Source organism: Podarcis muralis, chromosome 1, assembly GCF_964188315.1.
Source record: "Podarcis muralis chromosome 1, rPodMur119.hap1.1, whole genome shotgun sequence".
Classification (NCBI taxonomy): domain Eukaryota; kingdom Metazoa; phylum Chordata; class Lepidosauria; order Squamata; family Lacertidae; genus Podarcis; species Podarcis muralis.
In genome coordinates this window covers 106,684,886-106,709,038 of record NC_135655.1, presented here as the reverse complement: position 1 = coordinate 106,709,038, position 24,153 = coordinate 106,684,886, and the positions used below count along the sequence as shown (strand labels likewise).

At 43.0% G+C, this 24,153-nt stretch overlaps 1 protein-coding gene across 7 annotated transcripts in view; it reads right to left on the bottom strand.

Annotated features, from left to right (window-relative positions):
- Positions 1-24,153, bottom strand: part of SLC4A10 (solute carrier family 4 member 10) — a 169,967-nt gene that overhangs the window by 19,043 nt on the left and 126,771 nt on the right. For all 7 annotated transcript variants that reach the window (XM_028747023.2, XM_028747066.2, XM_028747031.2 and 4 more), the window contains 7 exons: positions 23,375-23,549; positions 23,043-23,176; positions 22,340-22,585; positions 11,416-11,521; positions 3,209-3,370; positions 2,275-2,388; positions 1,318-1,479 (listed from right to left, as the gene is read on the bottom strand). In XM_028747023.2, the coding sequence (XP_028602856.2) occupies positions 1,318-1,479; positions 2,275-2,388; positions 3,209-3,370; positions 11,416-11,521; positions 22,340-22,585; positions 23,043-23,176; positions 23,375-23,549 (1,099 nt within the window). The remainder of the gene's footprint in view (positions 1-1,317; positions 1,480-2,274; positions 2,389-3,208; positions 3,371-11,415; positions 11,522-22,339; positions 22,586-23,042; positions 23,177-23,374; positions 23,550-24,153) is intronic.

Sequence of the window (24,153 nt, the reverse complement as noted above, 5' to 3'; positions counted from 1 at the left end):
CTTTTTTTTTTTTTGGTCCGAAAAGTGATGAACCTTGTTTCATTCCCCCCCCCCCCCAATCTGTTGGAAGGGTTCCACTGCAAATGTATCTTTTTGGAACCCAGCAATTCTAAGTGCTCAATTGCTGCAGTTTCCCACAACGGGAGTAAAAAGGATGGAACGGACAGTTGTGTGTGTGTGGAAAGTTGGAAGACGCTAGAAAACTTTAAGCTTCGGCAAGACAGAAGGCGGGTAGGAAAACATCGAGGAAAGACTAGCACATTTATTGTGGTGTGAGCCTACAACACCAGGTGCCTTTATCACAATTATATTGTGTTTATGAATTAGCCGCTTGTCTTTTGGCTAGTTTCCAGGCAACCAGTTAGGAAAGTTTTTATAAAGCAGGAATAGATGGGGATCTCGCTTCTATGATTATTTATTTATTTAGTGCAGGCCATCAGAACCAATCTCAGGGCAGGGCACAAAAGAAACTAAAACTCAGTCCGTCACATATAAGAAAACCACTTAACAAAAAGAAGCAGATACAATTAAGCTGTAAAGGACAACCCTTAAAGCCTAGGGTCAAAGCTATGACTTTCAGCCAGTAAGCTAATGAAAACTAATACCCTACAACAAATTACAAATGAAGAAGGCTGGAGACCAGCATTCTTTTCTTAGGAGAGCTGTTTAAAAGAGAGAATTGCTTGTGTTTCGAGTGCTAATTACACTGTTAGCGTTCATGAACAGGTCTTGCGGGTTTCAGCATTGCAAAAAATTACAAAACCTGTATGACAATGGTGGAACAGTATATCTGCGCCCCATGGGAAACAAAGCCTTCTTTAAACTTCCTTTGCATCTTTTCAAAAACCCTCATTTGCATCCAGCCTATCGCAGAAATGTGCAAGCTCGTATCTTCTGTGGATATTCTGTGGCTGGGGAAACTCAGCCACATGGGCAGGGTATAAATAATAAATTATTATTATTATTACATGCCCCAGAATGATATGGCAATACTGTCAGGTTTTTTTTATATATCTGCAGTTTCTTATGCCCTAAATTTTCAGTTGCCTGCATCATATGCCTGGGACTTCTGCAAGTTTCCTCCTAAACATTCAAGTTAACGAAGGTTCGGCATTTCCTGACATACATCAAACTGCTTGCACAGAAACACACACATTTCACATTGGACAGGGAAAAGTGTGAAAATATCTGTATTCTAAATGTCTTTCTAAAACAAAAACAAAAAAACTGCATTTTTGAAGTGGGGGCGGGGGGACTTGCATTGAAGAAAATGCTGGAATGCTAACCAGAAAGATCAAAACAGCTTTTGCACTTTACCTTTAGTTTATGTTCTTTTCTGTTTATAATAACAGCTGTAATCTGCTGGTCCATAAATATCAGAATAGTACAAAGCAGAGCCGGGATTAGCGCAGCCAGCACTGTCCACCAAGGATTGGTCCCCAAAGGCGAAATGAACCAGCCACGATCATCTCTGGTAGGCTAAAAGAACAAGAGAAAATTTCAGGATGGGAGGCGGGACGGGGTTATTTCATCACTGTGGAGGCCTGCAGAATAATATCACCTACTGTAAACATTCAAAATCCAAGGCAAGATGCTGCTTTAGGAAATCAATATTTATCAAATATGATAAATGGAAGTGGCAACCCTAAAATTCCTTACAAGACAGAGGATCACACTTGTTAATGTTGCAAGAGCCCTGGAGGCCTAATGAGGAAACAATTGGGAATTGAGGAGGGGTAAAACACACATTAAACTAACCCAGGGTTTCCCAAATTTGGGTCTCCAGCGGATTTTGGACTATAATTCCCATCATCCCTAACCATTGGTCCTGCTAAACAGGGTTGCCATATGTCCTCTTTTTCCAGGCCATGTCCTCTTTTTCATGGGTACAGTCTTCATAGCAATTCATAGTTAAAAGCAGAAGTCGGCAAATGTGTCCTCTTTTTTGCTCAACAAAATATGGCAACCCTAGATGGGAGTTGGGTCTCCAGCTGCTTTTGGACTACAAGTTTGGGTAAAACTTGAACTAACCTATTCTTATTAGACCAGTCTAAATCACTTTACAGCAACGTCTTGTTCTGTTTTTGTTTTTTTAGAAATCCTTTTGAATTTCACTTTTCTGATTTATTAGTTTTCTCAGACAATACGTACCTCCACTTTTGTGTCATTATTTTGATCCATTCAGAAAGAAACAACAGCTGGTTTGTAAACATATTTGTTGCGGCAAATTTCACTTTTCACACCAAGCCAGGTACGACCGGTGTCAGGAATTACCTTGAAAGCATTGGGAACTTGGAGCTTGGGTGATGGGATCCCAAGGGCATAGTCGACTAAAACCATGGACAGGATGGTGAGAAAGACGGCAAAGTCACTCACTACAGACCGCACCTGGAAACATTGAGCCAATGGTCAGTGACAGCACAGAGACATTTTTAATACAGAGACACACATATACACTGGTGGTAGAAGATTTGCACGCACATCCCTTCATGAGCACAATAAGATATGGCGCACAGGCCAAATCTGTGCGCCCAGTTTCTTGCAGCCGTGTCATTTCATCTGGGCGAACTGCATCACTCTATGGTGTTGCCCAGCTGCTATGCTAAAATTAATCAAAGGCCTGTATTCTTTAGGACAATGCTAGTTGTTCTTTCTGGAGAGAAACCCTGGCTGAGAAATCCGTAACAAAACTCAGCCAGGTGTTGCTGATCGATAACAGCACACCGAATAATTTACCGAGACTGTCTTCTAAGTAAGGAACAGGAAGCTTTCTCCTGTCTCTGTCTGCCATTTTAAAAAAATCAGCGCAGGCCCACCGAACGGCCTGACATTTTGACATTTGGCTCCAGGGGCCAAACAACGCCTAAAGCCAACCTGTTAATTTGGAGTAGATTTCTCCTCTGACAATCACGGTCTGTCATACACATTTACATTTCTAACCGAACTGAGTCTATTGTGCTTGATGTATTCTGCTGCAAACTGCTCCCTGTTTCAATCTAAACGAGGTGGCAAGAATAAAACCTTCTGCATTTCCTCCCTCCTACATTACAAGTATTAAAGTTCTTTTTTTGGGGGGGGGGGGAATGCTACAACACAGTATATCAGTGCAATCTCGGTGCTGCTGGTGAGTTCAGTTTTTTATTTCTGTTGAGGTAGACTTGTAACCTGCATTTGCAAAATAATTAAAAAATAATAATATTCAAGTTACCTTGGTCGGGAAGTATCGACTGGTTTTGAACTGCTTAAGCGTGGATGACAGTGTCACTGTAGAAAAGAATAAGATGACTGACCAGAAGAGAACATCTGGGACGTAAGGACCATGGTGTCCACAGGCGTGTCCTACAAATGCCCCTTGCCAGTCCTTACATTCCTAACATGGAAAGCAAAAGCACATTTTTATATCCTTGCAACAGATCCTATTCACAGAGAAACAAAAGACTGGACTGCACATTCCATTATGACTACTGACCTGAAAGGCTTTCAATTTATCTGTCCAAATCCTGACACCTAAGGCAACGTCATACGTTACCTTTTTAAGGAAGGAATAAGCAAACGTGGTGCCGTCCAAATATTGTTGGACTACAACTCCCATCATCCCTGGCCATTGGCCATGCTAGCTGGGCTGATGGGAGCTGCAGTCAACAACATCTGGTGGGCAACACATTGGTCACCCTGCAAGGAATATGAGCAAGATGTTTAAGCTGCGCACCTAAGAATAGCAGAACACAGCATAATCTACAGAGGTAGCTTTACCATGAAGCAATGTGGTTTCCATCTTTGCATGCCTTTTAAAAAATGGTCCACAGTAGGGAATAGCATTTGCACTATTGCCTTCAGCTGCAAAAATGTATAAGCTCAATGGGTTAATTTGTGCATGTTTGAAAACATATGTATCATGCTAGAGAACACTCCTCAGATATCCAGGAATGGTTAAACCGCTCTGCTGAGCAAATATCTGACAGAATACCAAAGTTTGCTGTTACATAGTGTCTCAACATTTCACAGGAAGCACTGTGCCGTTCCATTCTTCGTGTCTGGAAGTGCTGAAAAATGGATAAAGCTAGCATTTACATTAAAATTAAAAGCACCTCTGATTCACAGAAGCTAAGCCAAAGGCAATCAAAAACAGTAATAACAGGACCTGTCTATATTAGTAAATTCTTTGACATGAAATACACAGTTACTTATAGAGGCTGGAACATGCATGGTATGTGCACTCAAGACTTTCACACCATAATCTCAAACCATAACAATCATTGGCCTGCTTCAGACGCTCAAGATGCATGGAGTCTTTCTTGGCTACTAAACTATGGTTTAGCATATGTAGATATCAGAAACCTCAAAGCTTCAGCAAGTGTTCACTAAAGACAACCTCAAATACAGATATCAATAGTTCTGTGATGTTTTCCATATCACACAGGGCCCCCAATCACAACTGTTATGGCTGCCATACATCTGGACATTTCCCATAAATATATTTTTGGGGCGTTTTTGTACACAAAACACACACCTCACTTTTATTGTCTCCTGCCCCAACCCCCAATGCTTACAATAACACAGCCTTTTTGACTGGTTCTGTTCTTTCTCTCATTATGTTATTGAATTATATTTCAATATAGTGGTTTTTCCCCCCTGTTCAGCTGCAACTAATTGAGCATTTTTAGAGGAAATCAGTTAAAAATGAAGGTTTATATGAATAACGTGCCTACTTCATGCAGGAATAGTTGGGTGTAATTCACAGATAAAATCCTGAAACCACTTTATCTAAATTAGTGCTGAGTAAATAAGAGTTTGGAGATCATTGCCCAAATCTGATGTTATGTAAAACATCAGCTCAGAGGATTCAAACTACCGGTATTCCTTCTATAATGTGAAGAAACAGTTCCCTTTTGCCACAAGGTGGCAATAGACTCCACAAAATTGTTTGCATTCAGGCTGAAACAACATTGATTGCAGAGGGAGCTGCTTATGATCAAATTTGGCACCCAGAAAAAGCAAAATTTGGGGGCATGGGTCCAAAGAACTATGAATTGTGCTTCGGGCTTTTTCCCCCCAGACAGAACTTGCTGGAACTGAATTCTGGCACCTCTCAGGTGGGTACTATTGCCATCATGAGAGAACAAGGGAGGCCTTCAGGCTGAGTTCCAGCACCTCTTTTTCTAGAAAAATAGCACTGATTGCATTCCACATGGCCTCGGAAGTCTGTTCCGAAGGGAACGTGGACCTCGGGGTGAAAGAATTTTCCATTCCCTGCCTGGGTGTCTCTGCCCTGAGCTTCCCCTTCTCTTCCTCTGGCTGAACTGATGGTTGGCAAGGAGGTGAAGACATTTCCCCTCTCTAGCAGGCTCCATGAGCACCGCTAATTTGGGTCCCTTTCCACACATGCAAGTGGAATGCATGGGGTTCCCTGTCACAGAACATTCATGTAAGGATTTTCATTCCATGCTCTGAGGGCACACGAATAAATGAATACGTACTAGATTGGGCCAGTGTGAGTGAATAAATGTGAACCTTAACACCAAGCGGTTGACTAGTCAATGACAAACAAACCATCTGGAGGGCTTTGTTTTTGTATGTTTCAACCTCAAATTTTTTTCTGTCAGTCTTGGGCTTTAAAGGTTAGAGGACGCCAAATCTGTTATGATTACAAAAGCTTTTCAGGAGCTTCTCTTGTAAGCCTGTTGTTTTCCCAATGAGAGGGGGAAAACCAGCCCATATTTAAAACTGCAACTGCAAGTTTTAATCAATATAATAGGTATACTGACCAACGAAAGCTTGGGGGCAATTTTTTATCCATTGGTCTGAGGCTGAGGGACACAATTTGACACGAGGTCTGCAGGGAAGGCCCTTTTCATTGTACCCCTGCTAAATAAAGCCTGGGTTACTGGAAATTCTTGGTGGTAGCACCAGTTGTGGAATAATCTTCCCTCTGAGGTGGGCAGCTGCCAACAATGGCTAGCTTTCAGGACCTTTTCCACCAGGCCGGCCTTTTGTTGAGGGAAGATATATACACAAAGCTAGAACTTGAATTTTAGATGTTTTGATGTTTTTTATGACAGCTTCATACAATTTTACATGTGACTTGCCCTGCGATCCTTTTCTGAGGAGGTGAGATATGATTTTTTTACATATAAAACAAGAACGGTATTTATTATTATTTTTTAACATTTCTTTGGGAAGCTGTTTTGGCTCCAGCATTGCTCCAAATAACGAGTGAAGAAGAAAGTAGTAAAGACAAAATTCTCTTTTTATAACCAACAGTCAGTTTCATTTAACAGACTGCAAATTCCCACATGATATATATAAAAAAGAAATTCATATTGAAATTTGCTAGCGTAGCAATGCATTTAAATGCCATTGATACCTCATTTGATGGTTAGCTAACAGTGCAATCCTATACAGGTTTACTCAGAAGCAAGACTCATTGCATTTAGTGTGACTTAATCCCAGGTAAGAACTGGGGCCTAAAAGTATTAGGGGGAAAGGCCATAGTTCAGTGGTAGTGTACATGCTATGCATTTAAGAGGTCTCTGCTTCAACCCCCACCATGCTGAGAAAGGACTGGGTGAGCTTTCCATCCAAAAACACAGAGAACTGCACTTGGCATAGGCCATAATGAATTAGATCGACAAACGCAAAAGGGAACGTTTTAAACAAAAATGATAAAACATCTCTAATTGGTGTTGATTTTTAAAGCTTTACTTTAGCAGGAAAAAATACATATTTCCCAGGTTCTATTGCATATATATATATATATATATATATATATATATATATATATATATATATCTCAACAGCATCTTGATTCTAGCCTAAATAAATTAGAAAAAGCTAGCAGGGCTTTATAAACTCTGAAAAAATAACCACCCACTTCCATAAAAGGAACAGCATTGTCCTAATGCAAACAATATGTATTTTGAGCTATTTTACAACATGGGTGACAGCTTGGGTTTTAAAGTTGTTTCCATGTTGCAGCTTTCTGTTCTGGACTGGAATGTTTTGCTGCTGCTATATTAGTTCAATGTATGCTATTTTTGTATATATTTTACATTATCATTATCATTATATCATTATTATTAATAGAAGAGAACAAAGCAAAACATGTTATCTTCAATGGAAGATACGTTCTATTTTCTTCTAACAGTATGGTGATTATGTTTCCTTTGTATATCATGTTACAAGATTCCCATTTTTTAAGCATCCCTAACACAAAATAGGCTATTTATATCCTAGCTAGATTTGCTACTGAATTTTGCATAATGTGAAATTCTAAGGTGTTGGGTGTTTGGTTTTTGGGGTTGTTTTTTGTTTTGCTAAGGTGACAATTCTGGGGAACCTCAAGGGAAATCAACAGAAAATTTCTCAGCAGAACCCTCCCTTTCTTCGCTGTCATTCATCTGAAGTTACATTAATGCAGGTTAAGTCACGCCAATATGTGCGGTAGGTGTGGAGAATCTGGGAGCTAAAGACTAAACTCTCCAAACAGTCAAAGAAACTGATAAGAGTGGAACCTTCGTGGACACCGAATTTTGCCTAGAATGAAGTTTCAAGGCAAGTGTGGAGAGCACAAGGAATTTCAATGAGGCAAGCAAGAATTCCCCGTGGGGATTCCTCACATCATTAATCCTGACATCTCAGATTATCTATAGTATCGCAAGGATTATTCATTTATTATTTTGCATTTAAACTTCAGATAAGCGAAAAGGCAGCCAGGTAATAACATAGCAAAGTTGGGACTCCAACCCCGATACTGGGGGCGGGGAATGGAAAAATATGTGACCCACTTGCAAATGAGAACAATAATAATTGCATATTAACACTGGGACTTTTTCACGCTCACAAGAGCCACCCATTTCTGTGAAGAAGACAGAGTGTGAGACGGCACTTCATGGATCTCAGCTACAGCCGCTTTTGCGGTCTCTGAGGTACTTTTGGAAGTGCGGCAAGTTGCCACAGCTCAGATCCATCTGCTACTGACTTGCAAGTTACAGTCCTCATGGGAACTTCCATGGGCAAAAGAAAGTGTTCCAAACATATGAACGCAAGTGTCTCTGGATATGCAATTCCTAAGCAGAAAATAAACCCCATTATGAGCAACCCAATCCCAAAGCTCCGCAGTGGTGTAGAAGTGGCACTTGTCATTGTCTGCTTGACAAGTGCAACGCCGCCACCGCCAGCAAGCACTGTTGGGAACTCATGGGGCAGGAACCAGCCAAACAGAGCTGGATGTATCCTGTGGCCATGGAAGAAGAAGAAGAGTTTGGATTTGATATCCCGCTTTATCACTACCCGAAGGAGTCTCAAAGTGGCTAACATTCTCCTTTCCCTTCCTCCCCCACAACAAACACTCTGTGAGGTGAGTGGGGCTAAGAGACTTCAGAGAAGTGTGACTAGCCCAAGGTCACCCAGCAGCTGCATGTGGAGGAGCGGAGACGCGAACGCAGTTCACCAGATTACGAGTCTACTGCTCTTAACCACTACACCACACTGGCTCCTGCCTCTGCAACCGGTCCATGCTTTCATCTGTATCTGTGTTGGAGTTATAGAACAGTGTTTCCCAAACTTATATAGATCAGTGTTTCCCAAACTTGGGTCTCCAGCTGTTTTGGACTACAACTCCCATCATCCCTAAGCTAGTGGGACCAGTGGGCAGAGATGAGGAGGATTGTCATCCAAAAATTGCTTGAGACCCAAGATTGGGAAACCCTGTTACAGGTAGTTGTCACCACAAAGGGATCCCGAGCATTGAGCAGGATGAGTGATGCCAGTGAGGGATTCTTTAAATATAATAGCCTCTATCCCTTCAGCCACAGATTCATTATTTGCAGTGGGGAAACAGTGAATTGGAAGGAAAGCTGACATGTTCTAAGACAGGGGTCAGCAAACTTTTTCAGCAGGGGGCCGGTCCACTGTCCCTCAGACCTTGTGGGGGGCCAGACTATATGGGGGGGTGAATGAATTCCTATGCCCCACAAATAACCCAGAGATGCATTTTAAATAAAAGGACACATTCTACTCATGTAAAAACACACTGATTCCCAGACCATCCACGGGCTGGATTTAGAAGGCGAGTGGGCCAGATCCAGCCCCCAGGCCTTAGTTTGCCTACCCATGCCCTAAGAGCTCTTTGCAAAACCTGAAGATCATTTTTAAGAAACACAAGGTTAAGGGGCGCTACATTAAGGTAAAGGTAAAGGTACCCCTGCCCGTTTGGGCCAGTCTTGCCAGACTCTAGGGTTGTGCGCTCATCTCACTCTATAGGCCGGGAGCCAGCGCTGTCCGCAGACACTTCCGGGTCACATGGCCAGCATGACAAGCTGCATCTGGCGAGCCAGCGCAGCACACGGAAACGCCGTTTACCTTCCCGCTTGTAAGCGGTCCCTATTTATCTACTTGCACCTGGGGGTGCTTTCGAACTGCTAGGTTGGCAGGCGCTGGGACCGAGCAGCGGTAGCGCACCCCGCTGCGGGGATTCGAACCGCCGACCTTGTGATCGGCAAGTCCTAGGCACTGAGGTTTTACCCACAGCGCCACCCGCGTAGTACAGGCTATAAAGCGGCCTTTCTCACTGAACATTCCTCATGATTCTTCCATGCTAGCAAGTGTGGGCTACCTCAGAGCATGGAAGGTGCAGAATCTCTTTTCCAAGTGGCCTGAGACCCTGGAACCAAAGGAGAGCTGATAAAGGCCGTAGACCAAAGATGAGCAGAAGGTAGTCCCTAACCCACCGTGGACTACAGTCCAATATCCCGTGAATGTCCCAGTGCCTGCTGGTTGAGGAGATTCTTGCTTTGAATGCTAGCTTAGGTAAACTTAGGTGTTATCCAGCAAAACGAATAATGGAATCTGTTGTATGCCAAGTTAACTATGAAATGACAGGCTGGGATCAAACCTAAAATTCTATTGCATGCCACCAAGCATCTGTTAAGTATAATTTTAAATGGCAAATTATATAGTAGTAAATAATAAGCATATAATTAGTAAACTCGATAAAATAATAAACCCAGGGTCTGCAACGTGTAAAAAGTGGACTGCATGTCAAACAGGAGCTTAAACAATCAAAAACTGCACTGGGCATCAAACTACAGCTAGTGACCCAGTAGGTTTTCAGATGGAAGTCTTCGCCAGGTCTTTCTGTATGTGCTCCATTACTGAGCTGCCAGTCAGATGAGTCAGTACTGAGTTCAGGAGAAGGCAGCTTCCTATGCCTACTCAGGATCATTTAACAGAAAATGCCTTAACTGTTATGCAGTCCTGGGCATGTTCCCTTGCTATCATAGAACTGCAGAGATGGAAGGGAGCCTGAGGATCATCTGGTCCAAACCCCTGCAATGCAGGAATATGCGTCTTTCCCATACAGGGATTGAACCTGCAACCTTGGCGTTATCAGCACCACACTTTAACCAACTGAGCTATCCATATCCATATAAAACTTAATTGCAGGCCATGGAGATTTTCCATGAGCTAGGGAATAAGTAGACCACGCTTCCTGTTACCCAGGTCACAATCTACACATCTGACAATAAAGGAACGTACAGAAAGGATGTTTGCAAACCTTCCATTTTAACTCTTTTGCTATAGATGAACATCTGGAGTGTTATTTGGGGAGAAATATAGAGCTTACATGTCCCTTTTTTCACATCGCAGCTTCAGATTTACCATCTGGTAGAATTTAGGTCAAATCTGCTGCTATTTGATGAATGCGGGCTTAATCTTAGTAATGCTCCCTGTCGCTACACAAAGTTTCTCAGAATAGTGCACACTGGCATTGGTGCTTTTTTAAAAAACAAAAAACTGAACAATGACAATAGGGAATAGTCACCACTGAAAAGTTTAGTTAAATGGAAAAGTTTGTGACTTTTAGCCTCTAAGATATTCCTTAAATATGCCATATTTGTAATTGCAATTCATGGACAGAGAGGTTGCTACACATTTTCATTAACTGTTAAAACCTTTGCAGATGACACTGCAAACACATGCGTGGGCTGGGTTCGTGTACGCTACCCCTGCATGGATGGCCCATACAGCATGCAGACTTTCCAATCACATGGATGGCCCCCTACATCGTAAGAGGAGCCCTGCTGGATCAGACCAAAAGCTCACGCAGTCTAGAATCCTATCTCCACAGTGGTTAACCAGATGTCTAGGGAAGTCTACATGCAGGGCATGTCCCATACATGATCCTCAGCAACTGGTATTCAGAAGCATGCTGCCTCGGTACGAGAGGTAATAGCTATATAAAGCCATTGATTGTCCTTTGCATATAATCTTCAGTTATTACAAAAGTGGCAAGACTGGGGTACAACACCTGATCCCCCCCCCCATCTCTGACACCCTGCCAACCTACATTCGACAGGCCACACCTTTACGGTCAGAGTAAAGTTCATCTGTGATGTGTTTCAGTGGTACACTTACTGACACAGTTAGGTTTCCCCAAGGTATGTCTGACGAAGACATGTTTTTGGACTGCCAGTATTGCAAAGTATTATTGCTGGGGTTGTCTGGTTCCATACAGCTGCATCTGAAAGAGGGGGGAAAGGGAAAAATCCTGATCATTTATAATCTTAAAACTGGCAAGTTGCATCATCAGAATTCCTTAGGAAGTCTGGGACGAGAACATACAAGATAAATGTGAAGGAAGCCCAGTCCTTGGGAATGCCTCTGTACCTTTCAGAGTTGAACACTGAATTACACCATGTACAGCTCTCCACACCACCATGATGCCTGAGCAGGTGGATCTCCTTTCCATGAAATACCATGGATCGTATAAGGAGCCGTCTCTCTTAGTTTTGACCTCGCAACCCTAGACTGATGCATGCTTTTAGATTGAAAAGTGTCCTGAGTCTGAGCAACGTTAAGCTGATGGGCATTCGCTGACTACTGCCACACTCTGAAGGAGGACGTTAAATCTATGGGGTTTGGTCTTCCACAGCCTCTGAAAGTGAAGAAAGCCCTCTCAAATACAGCAAATCCAAAATGCACTTTTGGGGCAAGGGCATCAAGACTTGCTCTCTAGTCCAGTCTATTTTGTCTCTCTAGTAGCCTCTTCTCTGACTGGCAGTAGCCAGGTGTTAGTCAGAAAAGGCTCTTTCCCAGAATAATAATCTCTGATCCTTTTAACTGCAGATAAAAAGTGTGCATTATCAACATCTGAAGGACATGTGGCAAATGCTAAAAGGAAAGTATGGGGCTTAAAAGAAAAATGAATACCACAGAAATTGGATCTATAAATGGGAAATATGGAAACTGTACAAGCAGGGTGAGCCCAATAAAGAAATCTTTCGCCAAAGACAGAAAAACCAAATGTTCCGCCTACAACAATATCTGACAATTGCTGCCGCTCAGCAGTATTCTAATTCCTCCACCAGAGGCAGCCATGCCATTCTATGTATAAGGAACATAGTATAGTAAATATTAAAAACTAAACTACACCTCAAAAATACCCACTGAATATTGTAATATTCTTTGGTGAGAGTTGACCATTTTGCTATAATTTGGGGTGGAGGGTGGCTTACCATTCCATAAAAGGTGGCTCAGGTTTTGTTAAATCCTTTAAAAAAAAATGTTTTGTTGCCACTTGATGTGGAGGTAGAATTGCCTTAGCAACCTAGTGGTTTCCCTTTCTTTTTATTATTATTATTATTATTATTATTATTATTATTATTATTATTATTTATGTTGCTTGGAGACCTTTGGGTAGCAAGTAATTAACATTTTAAATAAGAAGAACCGTAGCAGTAATAATCAGTGCTTTTTTCCTAAAAAAAAATATGTTTAGGAGTACCCTCATTTTCCTACTCATATTGAAATACTGCCCCTCAATGAGGCCAAACTTAGATTCACAAAATGTTTAGGGGTATGCGTTTCCCTGCATCCCCCCAGAAAAAAAGGACTGGTAATAATAGCATTACTTTTATTATCATTATTATTTATTCTACTTGTCAATCACTTGTTACTCTAAGGTCTCCAAGCCACATGCAACACATTTATAACCATACACATAAATACACTTACCATTTAAAAAGATCATACAAAACATATACAATAGGATGCCCCAGTGGAAACAATGCAATAGCGTAATATCATTCCCAGGGGTGCACTTCGGGGAACGGAAATATGGCTACCCCCAATTCCCAATGGAATGATCAATTCTCCTCAAACATTTCTGTATATCTCCCACCCTTTTCTTGAGGAAGAATTGGTCCCATGGAGGAAGATATTCAGCTCAGCTTTATTTTTAAAAAAATCCCACTTCTTTAGGCCACGTTGCACAGCAATACAATTATTTTATTATTTTCCTGCTCCACAGTGGCTTCGAAAGCTTTTGAACTGTTAGCTAAACGTAGGAATGGCAAAAAAGACTCTGTGTGGGTGTCCAAATGTTCCAAACACCAATTTAAATTAAAGCCTAAAAAGTAACTGTAGGAGGTTTGTTATTTTTTCAAGGATCTGAGGAGGGAGCCTATTATTTTGTAATAGATAAAAAAACAAGGAGGGAGCTGAAGTACCGTATTTTTTGCCCTATAGGACGCACCTTTTCCCCTCCAAAAATGAAGGGGAAATGTGTGTGCGTCCTATGGGGCGAATGCAGGCTTTCGCTGAAGCCTGGAGAGCGAGAGGGGTCAGTGCGCACCGACCCCTCTCGCTCTCCAGGCTTCAGGAAGCTATCCGCAAGCCTTGCAAGCCCGGCAGGAGGTCCCGCGGGCTCGCAAGGCTTGCGGGCAGCAGCCTGCAGCCCACAAGCTTGGGGGACAGCGGGGAGGCGCAGCGCCGCCACCCCGCTATTCCCGGACCTGATCTGGAGGCTGGCGGGGGGGGAGGGAGAAGCAAGCTTGCTTCTCCCCATCGCCAGCCCCACAAGTTCGGGGACAAGCGGGGAGGCGGAGCGCCGCCACCCCGCTATTCCCGGACCTGATCTGGAGGCTGGCGGGGGGGAGAAGCAAGCTTGCTTCTCCCCATCACCAGCCCCACAAGCTCGGGGGACAGCGGGGCAAGCCGCTGCCCCACAGAGGCTAGGGAGGCTGTCCCTGAAGGCAGAAGAGGGAGATGGAGCGCTCCGTCTCTCTCTTCTAGCTTGGGGATGGCTGCGTAACCCCCCCCCCAAAAAAAAAACTAGGTGCGTCCTATGGGCCGGTGCATCCTATAGGGCGAAAAATACGGTACCTCTTGGAGAGTTACAGTGTCACAAGACATAAGAGCCATAGTATTACAAACCCATAGGCACACAAAGACACACATCCACACACAAGCTCAAGCTGTATGTGGAGATCTTTCAGGTTAAGTCTGAGGGTAGGATACATCTCATTTTTCTAATTAACCACTGTTGCATTTCTCATAACTGTTAATTGGGTGTTCTGTCTCTCTCTCTCACACACACGTGTACACATGTACACACACACACAAAGAATGTGGAATATGGCTTCTGCCCATGCTCCTTCCAGACGGATGTGTTTGGCTGGCCACACTACCCAGGGGCTGTGTGTTTGGTATTCATACAACTGTGGGCATGCAGGGCTTCTCTACCTTTGCAGAACGCTGACTGGCAAGGGTTCCCACCTGGGAAGAGGAGCTATATGTGCATTGCAGCCCATTTCCTCATCAATGCTGAATCCTGATTGACAGAGGAGACACAGACAGCTAGTGTCCTCTTGCTAGCCCCTCGTACATCCAATGAATTCATGAAGGGGCTTGTGTGGACCCTACGCTTAGGGTATTTGCATATGACTGCAATTGGTCCATAGGCCAAACTAAGGAGGACTGTGATGTACTCTTAATAACGGAGCGTCAAAGACATTGCTAGGCAACACTACGACGGTGCACAGATTTCTGGGTAATTTCCGTGTGGCATGTCAAAACCCAACTTGCCACAAGCTTGCGTATGTCCTGATTGGCCCCAGAAAGGCCACTGGGCTGACCTTGGACAACATCCAATCAGTGTGATATAAGGGTAATAGAAAATGTAGAGAGAAGTTTGAACTTAGGTTGTACATGAATGTACAATGAATGCAAGGCTGAGGTCAATGCCAAGCTTGGAATTTTCAAGAAAGGCAGGTGAGAGCACCAGTGGACACCATCCACTGAACACAGCATACTTTCCATTCATTTCAATGGTCCAAGCTGCCACAAAAACCTGGTGGAAATATTGGATGAGCAACAGCAGCAGCATTGTTTGGCTGACTGAATCCACTGACGTCATTCAGGCTGAACACATGTCAGAATGACATGAACTTGGCACCTTAAATACCTCTGAGAGTGGGATGTTATGCTCCCAGTTCTTAAATACATGTCATGGACAGATTGTAATATGCATATCACTATGCCAGAAGTGCTTAAAATTATTCAGCATAATCTGTTAATAATTGAGAGGCTTCTGGTAAAGAATTCTTCTTTGTTGTTGTTAGAAAACACAGATTCACCATTCACAAAGTACAAAAAAAAGGTTAGGCGGGGTGTGTGTGTTTGTTTATTTTTAAAGTGGGCAGGTCGTAAACTAATACCTGGACTTGAAATATTGAGCAGAGACCATTTACTTTCACCACAAAAAAAGCTGGCAGCATTTAAAATGATTTCACAATCCTGTTTTCCATGGAGTAAAGAGCCAGCACATTTAACTTTCATTTGCTGCTTTAGATCTCATCAGCATTTATACCTCAAATGACAGAAGATGCAGTTTCGGCAAGGAAATATATCCCATGGTTCAAGGCCTATAAGGAAACTAAATATTTTAGCCTAGTATGTTTCCAGCTATGCTATTAACCCTATTAATGGGGTTTCAGTGTCTCCTCCAAACTAATAGCCTGGACTGAACATCACGTTAAAGCATAGTTACAATAAACCATAGTTAGAATAAGCTATGCTTTAATGTGAACAAGCAGCATGCTGCTGCACACTGACGAAATTCTGGGTGTTTTGCTCCTCTCCCACTTCTGCTGTTGCCTCATTGCAGGCAACAAGCCATGGTCTGGTTTGTTGCGTCACCCAAACACAGGCCCCTCAAAAGCCACAGAGGCCATGCAAGAACAAACCTTGTTTTCCACTTACGTTTTGTTAGGAGAGAAACAAACCATGAATCCAGGTTCAGATGACATGGCAAATAAGACCATGGTTTGTTTCCTGGGACTGCAGCAGGAAAGCGCCTACCATTTCAGCAGCGTGCACCAGGAAACTGCATGTTCTCATGAAACCAAAGTTGATTTCAACTATGGTTTAATGTGATGTGTGAACTATGTCACAGTAACAAATGAAGCAAAGAATTGGGGAGGCAAAAAGGGGGTTGCCACAAGAACCTATTTAACAGACAAGGACGAGACAGGAAGGGAAAAAATCATCACACTGAGGTAGGCCAAAAGGCTTTTTTTTAAAAAAAAAATTAGTTGTCAAGCAGAGTAAATGTTTATGTAGACTAGTTGCATCTAGCTGGCACTGCTATTGCGCCACTTAAAAACAATATTCCCCATTGAAAGCACAGCACAAGAACTGTGAGACTAAACCCCAGTATGTTCTTCTACTACTCCAAGAGCTTGCCTAGGTGCAAAGACTGAACTTTTCCATGTTGGCTCTTGGCTCTTAAGAAATACATCGTGTGTGGCGAGAAATAAGGGAGAGACATTCTTTGTGGTAGAACACCTATTGTGAAATGCCTTCCTGAGGGAGGGGTACCAGAGTGTGTTCTTTTTAGTACAAGATTGAAACATTTTTATTTGCCAAGCATTTTAGATATTTTCAAACCAATTGGTTTTAGTCCTCTTATTTTATTATGGGTTTCTCTAAGGTTAAATTTATTCGCATACCACCCAGGAATTCATTTCTGAGTGAATGACACTTCATGCATTTTTTTAAAAAAAGTATTGATTTCCATGGAGGCGCAGGTTGCAGCCACAGCAAAGGCGGCATTTTTCCATCTCCGCCATATCAAGCAGTTGGTCCCTTATCTTTCTCGCCCTGATCTGGCCACGTGACGGTCACCTCCAGGCTTGACTCCTGTAACTCGCTCTACGCAGGGCTGCCCTTGAAGTTGTCCCAGAAACTCCAGCGGGTGCAGAATGCTGTGGCAAGGCTCCTTATGGGGTCCTTACCGCGGGATCACATTCATCCAGTGCTTTTCCAGCTGCACTGGCTCCCGGTGGAGTACAGGGTCATGTTTAACGTGCTGGTCTTGACCTTTAAAGCCCTATGAGGCCTAGGACCCTCGTACCTACGGGACCGCCTCTCCTGGTATGCCCCACAGAGGACCTTAAGGTCCACAAATAACAACACTTTGGAGGTCCCGAGCTGGAAGGTGGTTAGATTGGTCTCAACTAGGGCCAGGGCCTTTTCAGTACTGGCCCCGACTTGGTGGAATGCTCTGTCACAAGAGACCAGGGCCCTGCGGGATTTGACATCTTTCCGTAGCGCCTGCAAGACGGAGCTGTTCCGCCTGGCCTTTGGTTTGGACTCAGTCTGACCCTTATGTTTCCCTCCCCTTATGGTTTTGATTTCTGGGCTACTATTAAAATGAGGCTGCATTTTAAATTGTATTTGAACCCATATTTTAATAAACTGGTTTTTTTGTGTGTTTTTTGTGTCCCCCCCCCATTATATTTTATTGCAATTTTATTGGTACTAACCATCCTGAGCCCGGCTCTGGCCGGGGAGGGTGGGGTATAAATAAATTATTATTATTACTACTACTACTACTACTACTACTACTATGCCAATATTTGACTGCCCCAACATAAATACTCCCAATACGGTCACAGATAAACTGGCAGATGTGCATATAAACAAACCAAACATGAGTTTCAGCTTGTCTCCCTTGCCTTTCCCTGCCCACTCATTCCCTTATCTCCAAAAATTAGCAAAGCACTCTGCATCCAGGTATCTGAAAACAAGAGGACACTTTGCTGCTTTCAGGTGGGACAGGTTGTTGGCTCTTCCCATCTGGAAGCCTAAGCAACTGAGGAGGCGCAAGACTGATGGGCCTGAACCAGCGTTTGATTTGCTGGTATCCTTGTCTGAAACTTCTGTTTTGAAGGCCAGTTCACAGCATGGCTAAATAACATGCTGAGAGCCTTCACTTCACATCACATCTGCCTTCTTATTTATAGTTCACCATTAACCTTTTTTTTATGATTCCAATGACAACCAGGCACACTAAGCAGAAATAAGCATTATTGTGGGCATATGTTTGTTCTTATTCCCCACACGTCCTTGGATAACTGAAGGGACAAAAAGTACAAATTCATTTTTTCCTAACGCAGAACAAGAGATCTTGGGGAACAGAACAGAAAAGAATCTTGCAATCCATTCGCATGTTTCCTCCCCTAATCAGAAGCCCAGAAAGCCACCATTTCAAATTCTATTCAACTTTTGGGGCAAAGTTTCCAAAGAGGACATTAATTGGCTTTGCATATTAACCACAATTTATCTTCAGGTAATGTAATGATCTAGTAATGTATGGAAGTGAGAGCTGGACCATAAAGAAGGCTGATCGACGAAGAAGTGATGCTTTTGAATTATGGTGCTGGAGGAGACTCTTGAGAGTCCCATGGACTGCAAGAAGATCAAACCTATCCATTCTTAAGGAAATCAGCCCTGAGTGTTCACTGGAAGGACAGATCCTGAAGCTGAGGCTCCAGTACTTTGGCCACCTCATGAGAAGAGAAGACTCCCTGGAAAAGACCCTGATGTTGGGAAAGATGGAGGGCACAAGAAGGGGACGACAGAGGACGAGATGGTTGGACAGTGTTCTCGAAGCTACCAGCATGAGTTTCACCAATCTGTGGGAGGCAGTGGAAGACAGGAGTGCCTGGCGTGCTCTGGTCTATGGGGTCACGAAGAGTCGGACACAACTAAACAACAACAACAACAATGTAATGATCAAGCTCTTCTGTGTGGTCCACTTTGAGTAGATACAGAGCACATAAAGGCCATAAAGGGCACACTAGGATGGAATCAGATGGCCAGCTACTGCTCCAAAACTTCCCCTACGGATAGCTGGCAGGATCCAGTCACACCATGAGGAGGGCATTACCTTACTTCACACTTTCCCAGATTTCCAAATCATCGTGAGATTGTGCAAAGGCACTGGTAGCTCCTTGCCTAGAGCCTCTGGGGTACTTGTGCCCTACTAAATAGCCTGCAAAAGGGGAGCAGGGACCAGAGAGATTTGCTCCATTTTGTGCACAAGCCCAACACAGGAAGAAGTTACATAATCTAAGGCAATTATAACTGCAAGTTGTCAGGTGGTGTTACAACATATGGGGAAAGTATCTGAAAGGCATTTGCCCCCTAGGGGGGCGTGATGAAGTTCTGACATTAATTAGCTAATGTGACAGTCCTGCTTTAGGAGAGCTCTGACCTAAAGGAATATCTGGAAGGGTTATGACAACGTGAAGGAGGCTCTTCAGATCACTGTTGCAGATTGTTTGTTTCATGTAAGTCAATGAGGAGAAAGGGCAGTTTTATTTTTTATCAGGGTGACATTGAAGAACAGGGGTCATGCTTACATACAAAACTCAGAAGGAATATCATATATAGTAATACAGTGATCCCTAATGTAGAATTAGCTTCTAAAAGGGCCTCCCATTGCCAAATATTCTAAAAGCCTGATGAACAAAGCAGCAACACAAAGTCTTGAAGCAAAAGTATAGGGGAACGATCAACAGAGATTATTAAAAATGTTAGGGCTTCATAGGACAATCAGTGTCATGGAATGGAATGGCGTGAGTACCAGTATGAGAAAGAAAAAGAGAAAGAGAGAGCGCAGTAGACAAGTCTTAGGGCCCTGATAATGGAGACAATTGACTGAATTTCTCATTTGGGTGTTTATATAAACTCTATGCCTGGCTGAAAAGCTAATGAACCCAAAGGAAAAGAAGGGATGATAAATAAGAATAGCTGCAAAGAAATTTAATTATAATATCTGGGAAACTGTGAGGTCTATTGTGCAATCCTACACACGTTGACTTCGAAGTACATCTCACTGTGTTCAGTGGTACTGAGACCCTAGTGTGCTTAGCCAAAATCAATTTAAGAAGTAGAAGTGTGTATATAGGACTTTGTGTTTGTCATCCCCCCCCCCATCATTATAACTCTGAATGTTTAACAGTCTTGTATAAAGAGATAGTCACATTCAAGCAAACAGATGCTAAGGCTGATAGCATCAACAATAAATTTAGCTCTCAGGTCATTGTGATCTCTCATCTAATAATCTATTTAAGAGGCCGTTCACTAGGTATTTCAGACTAAAACTCCCATCAGCCCCAGCCAGAATGGCGAACGATCAGGGATGATGGGAGTTTTAGTCCGCAACATTTGGAAGACACGTACCCCAATGTACATGTAGATGTTAAGACACTGCAACTTCTCAGTCTATGCTTTGTCTTCAATAATTTGCAGGTAGTTGTTCAGAACTTCTTATGCAGGCAGTTTGTTGGGCTTGTTATTCATTCAGGGAGCGGGTGGCGGCAGGACAGGGTAGTGGCCTTGTCTTTCTGTTGCTATTTCCGTATTTGACTCTCCCTAAGCCAAGAGTTCATGTGAGTTGAACACAGCCATATTAAAAACCATATCTGGAGGGGCTTTCTAGCCTGAAAATGCTTCTCTGGCTGCTGTCTCTATTGCTGAGGAGATGCATCATGTGCCTCAGGCAGACTGAATCTTGACATTGCCCATGAGAATACTTAGGTTTTTCACATAACATAATGCACAAAAACTTATTTTTGATAGCTCAGCTCGCTTCATCCAGCAGCAGCCTCGTGAACTGAACGGTAAAACACAACCCCTCTGAGCAGTCATGTTTTTTGTCAGTTTCACTTCTCAGGCGGCAATTTTTTTTAAATATAATAAAAGTTGCCTCATATGACAGCCGCAATTATCCCTGGATATCTTTGGCACGTAAAACTGCTCCCATGTATCTCCTGTTATAGATCTCACTGTCGTACCTTGCTACTGCTCAGGAATGGGAGACCAGGAAGGATCTGGGAACTCAAAGCAATCTATCTTAGCAGTTTTACGCACTGAAGCTAAAATGGCATCATACAACGCAGCTCAGGGCAAACAGATTTAGCGCTATGGTTTAGCATTTTAGCACTATGGTCAGGGTGGTCCAATGCAAAAGTGAGCAAGGGTCCTGCACTTTTAATTTCAGCAGGCGTGGCTTGTGTTTGCTTTTCGACGCAAGTATTAAGAGATGCAGGACTCCTCGCCGCCTTTTGAATCTGGCCACCCTGGCTATGGACTGGATCCAGACTAAGTTAGTTGAACTTAGGTTACATGGAAATCAATGGACAAATTGTTTGAGACTTCCAATGATTTCAGTGGCAATTAAAGGCTTTTGATCAAGTTCCTCATGTTATGCTTGTGAAGAAGCTGCTAAAATGTGAGCTGGGTCAGGTAAGTGTAGGTGAATCTGTAACCTGGCTGACTGACCAAACATAAACAGTGCTCACTAAATGTTCCTTGTCATTCTGAAGAAAAAGGAATTCAGGGGGTGCCACAAGGTTCTGTCCTGGGCCAGTTGTTGTTCAACATCTTTATAAATGACTTGGGTGAAAGAATTGAGGGAATGCTCATCAAATTTGCAGATGACACCAAACTCGGAGGAGTAGCCAATGCCACCAAAGACAAACTCAGCATTCAAAATGACCTTCCTAGGTCCCAGAGAAAGTGAGCTTGGACTGATGGGACTTCTAGTTCAAAAAAAAACCCTGGAGGGCAGCAAATTGATGAAGGCTAGCTTCACCAATGGCCAATGTGGGCCTCACCTCTAGATAACAGTGTTGAAAAATGGGATTGGAATTTTGGCTTGCCGGGATTAATTTTAAAAAAATATTATGGGAGAAATTCCATGTTGAGTTTAAGTCAATCATTCTGTCAGGGCCAAGTGTTCTGGCTTCCCAGATGGAACAATACCACCCTCCTCCTCCACCTTCCATGCCATTCCAGAGGTTCTCCCAACCCTTCCAGGCACATTTTGGGGTGGGGTATAATGGAGGGGGGAAGCCCCATTGTGCAAGAAGAAGCATATGGCTTCTGCTGATAGGGCTCATTAATTGAATCCCACCCTATTACTGCCTAGAGGCAGGGAGTAACAAATATTCTAACTGCTCAGATTATTTATTCAAACCCAACATGTGTGAGCCATTGCCATGGTGCTCATGCTGTTGAAATGAAGCTTTCTTTTGGAAAATGTGGGGTTCTTCCTGTCAGAACTTCACAGAAGGATGCAAGCCCTAGTAAAATTATGTAAACATGAATGTCCTCTTTCTATTGGGAAGCCCCTTGGCTTCCTCACAACGGGAACAGCACCCCGCAACAAAGGAAATCTCTTCAGGACAACGGATGAAATCATACTTACGAGTAATGTGTCAGTTGTTCCAAACTGTTATGCATGTTGATTGGATATGTCTCGCTGAGATGAAAGAGCTTCTCTAAGGCCTCGTAAATGAAAATGATGCAGATAAGGGACGCAAAAGCTTCTTCCGTAAACCGAGTGATGTAGCACACAAGCGAACTGGCATCGGTCGCAACGAGGATGATACACAGAGTTGCAGTCCACAAGCCAATGCTTGCTCTCAGAGACAGGTACGACAGCCCATATTCCCTGGAAGCACATGGAGACAGGATTGCAAATGCACAGACCCAGACCTATTAAGTTTGTTGCTGTCTCGGGGAAAACACATTAAAACCCAAAATGCCTTTGCTGGAAAGCACAGCAAAGACAATGGCTGTTTATGATCATTTATCAACGTGATAAGTTAAAGCATATTTCATTATTAAGGCAGAGAAAAGCTTTGTGAGAGGTTCTGCTGTTTAGGAAATGCAAGTTTCTACTTACACCTGCTCTGCTGCTCACTATCCCTCTTTAAAAACTACTCGAACTTGCCTTAAAGTTCAGTTGACCTGGAACTGATTGCAGAGACATTTTTGTATAAAAATTTAATAAATAATCATCATCATCATCCTAACTTGTCCTTCAGCTTCAGTAACCCCTCACAAGGCAAACACAACAGAGTATGGAAACAGGGAGACTCTCAAAAGAAGAAAAACGGATCACTTACTTGCAAAATTTGAACAGTATCTTTTCAAACACCAAAACTGGGCCCGTACTCCCTAGTATGGTCAGAGGCTGTCCACCAAAGAGCGAATAGGCTATGCCGGTCATCGATGCACCAAACAAAGATTCTATTGCACTCTGCAGGTGGGTGGGAAGGGAGAAATGGAAAAGTTAGACCTATTACTTCAGCATCGAGGCAATGGATTGCAATAGTTGCCGTTTTTATCAGATAGAACATTCCAAGCGCGCGCACACACAGACAATTCATTCATGGAATTTTTGTAAAGTGCCAATCGTAAATAATAGGGAAGATTCAGATCAAAATATGACACATACTATGCGGCCATCCGTTGCTTCTCCCAGTAAACCACCAAACGTGATAACAGGAGACATGCAAGCACAGTAGAGAAAGAGAAACGAAGCTAAGCACTGCAGGCTGAACGCGTCAGTGAAGTCGCTCAGAAAGAATGGCGCTTTCCTCTTGACATCTAAAACCAAGCCCCCAAAAATCCTACAGAATTGGGGGGGGGGGGGAGAGAGAAGAAGAAGAAAAAGCAGAGTAAGTCTTTGAACCCAAACTTCCTCATGAATTTTTGAACTGAAAAACACTCATCACTGTTATCGAATCTAATGTGAAAATGTGTTCTTTGCATTCACCTTTAAAAGTCAAATACGAAGCATACGATGCCTCTCTAAAGTATCTTAATGCCCTGAAACATTATACAGGACAGCCAGTGTGGTATAGTGGTTAGAGCGTTTGACTAGCATGCAGGAGACCAGGGTTCAAATCACCACTCGTCTTGAAGGTCACTGAGTGACCTGATGCCAGTCACTCACTCTCAATCTAATCTACCTCCCTGGGTTGTTGTATGGAGAACTATGTATTGCTCCCTGAAGAAAAAGGTGGGGTATAAATGAAATAAATAAGTAAAAATACATGCAAAATGTTTGACTGAGGTGGGAAACTGACTGCACTTTAAGTAGTTCTACAGGGATTCTTTTAATTGTGTAAAAATACAGCCTTTTATTAAAGGCCTCAAGGTGTAGTCTTACCACTTTGGGGTAAGAGGCTTGGTGAATTTTCTTCACAGATGTTCTGATCAAGCAGGAGAAGC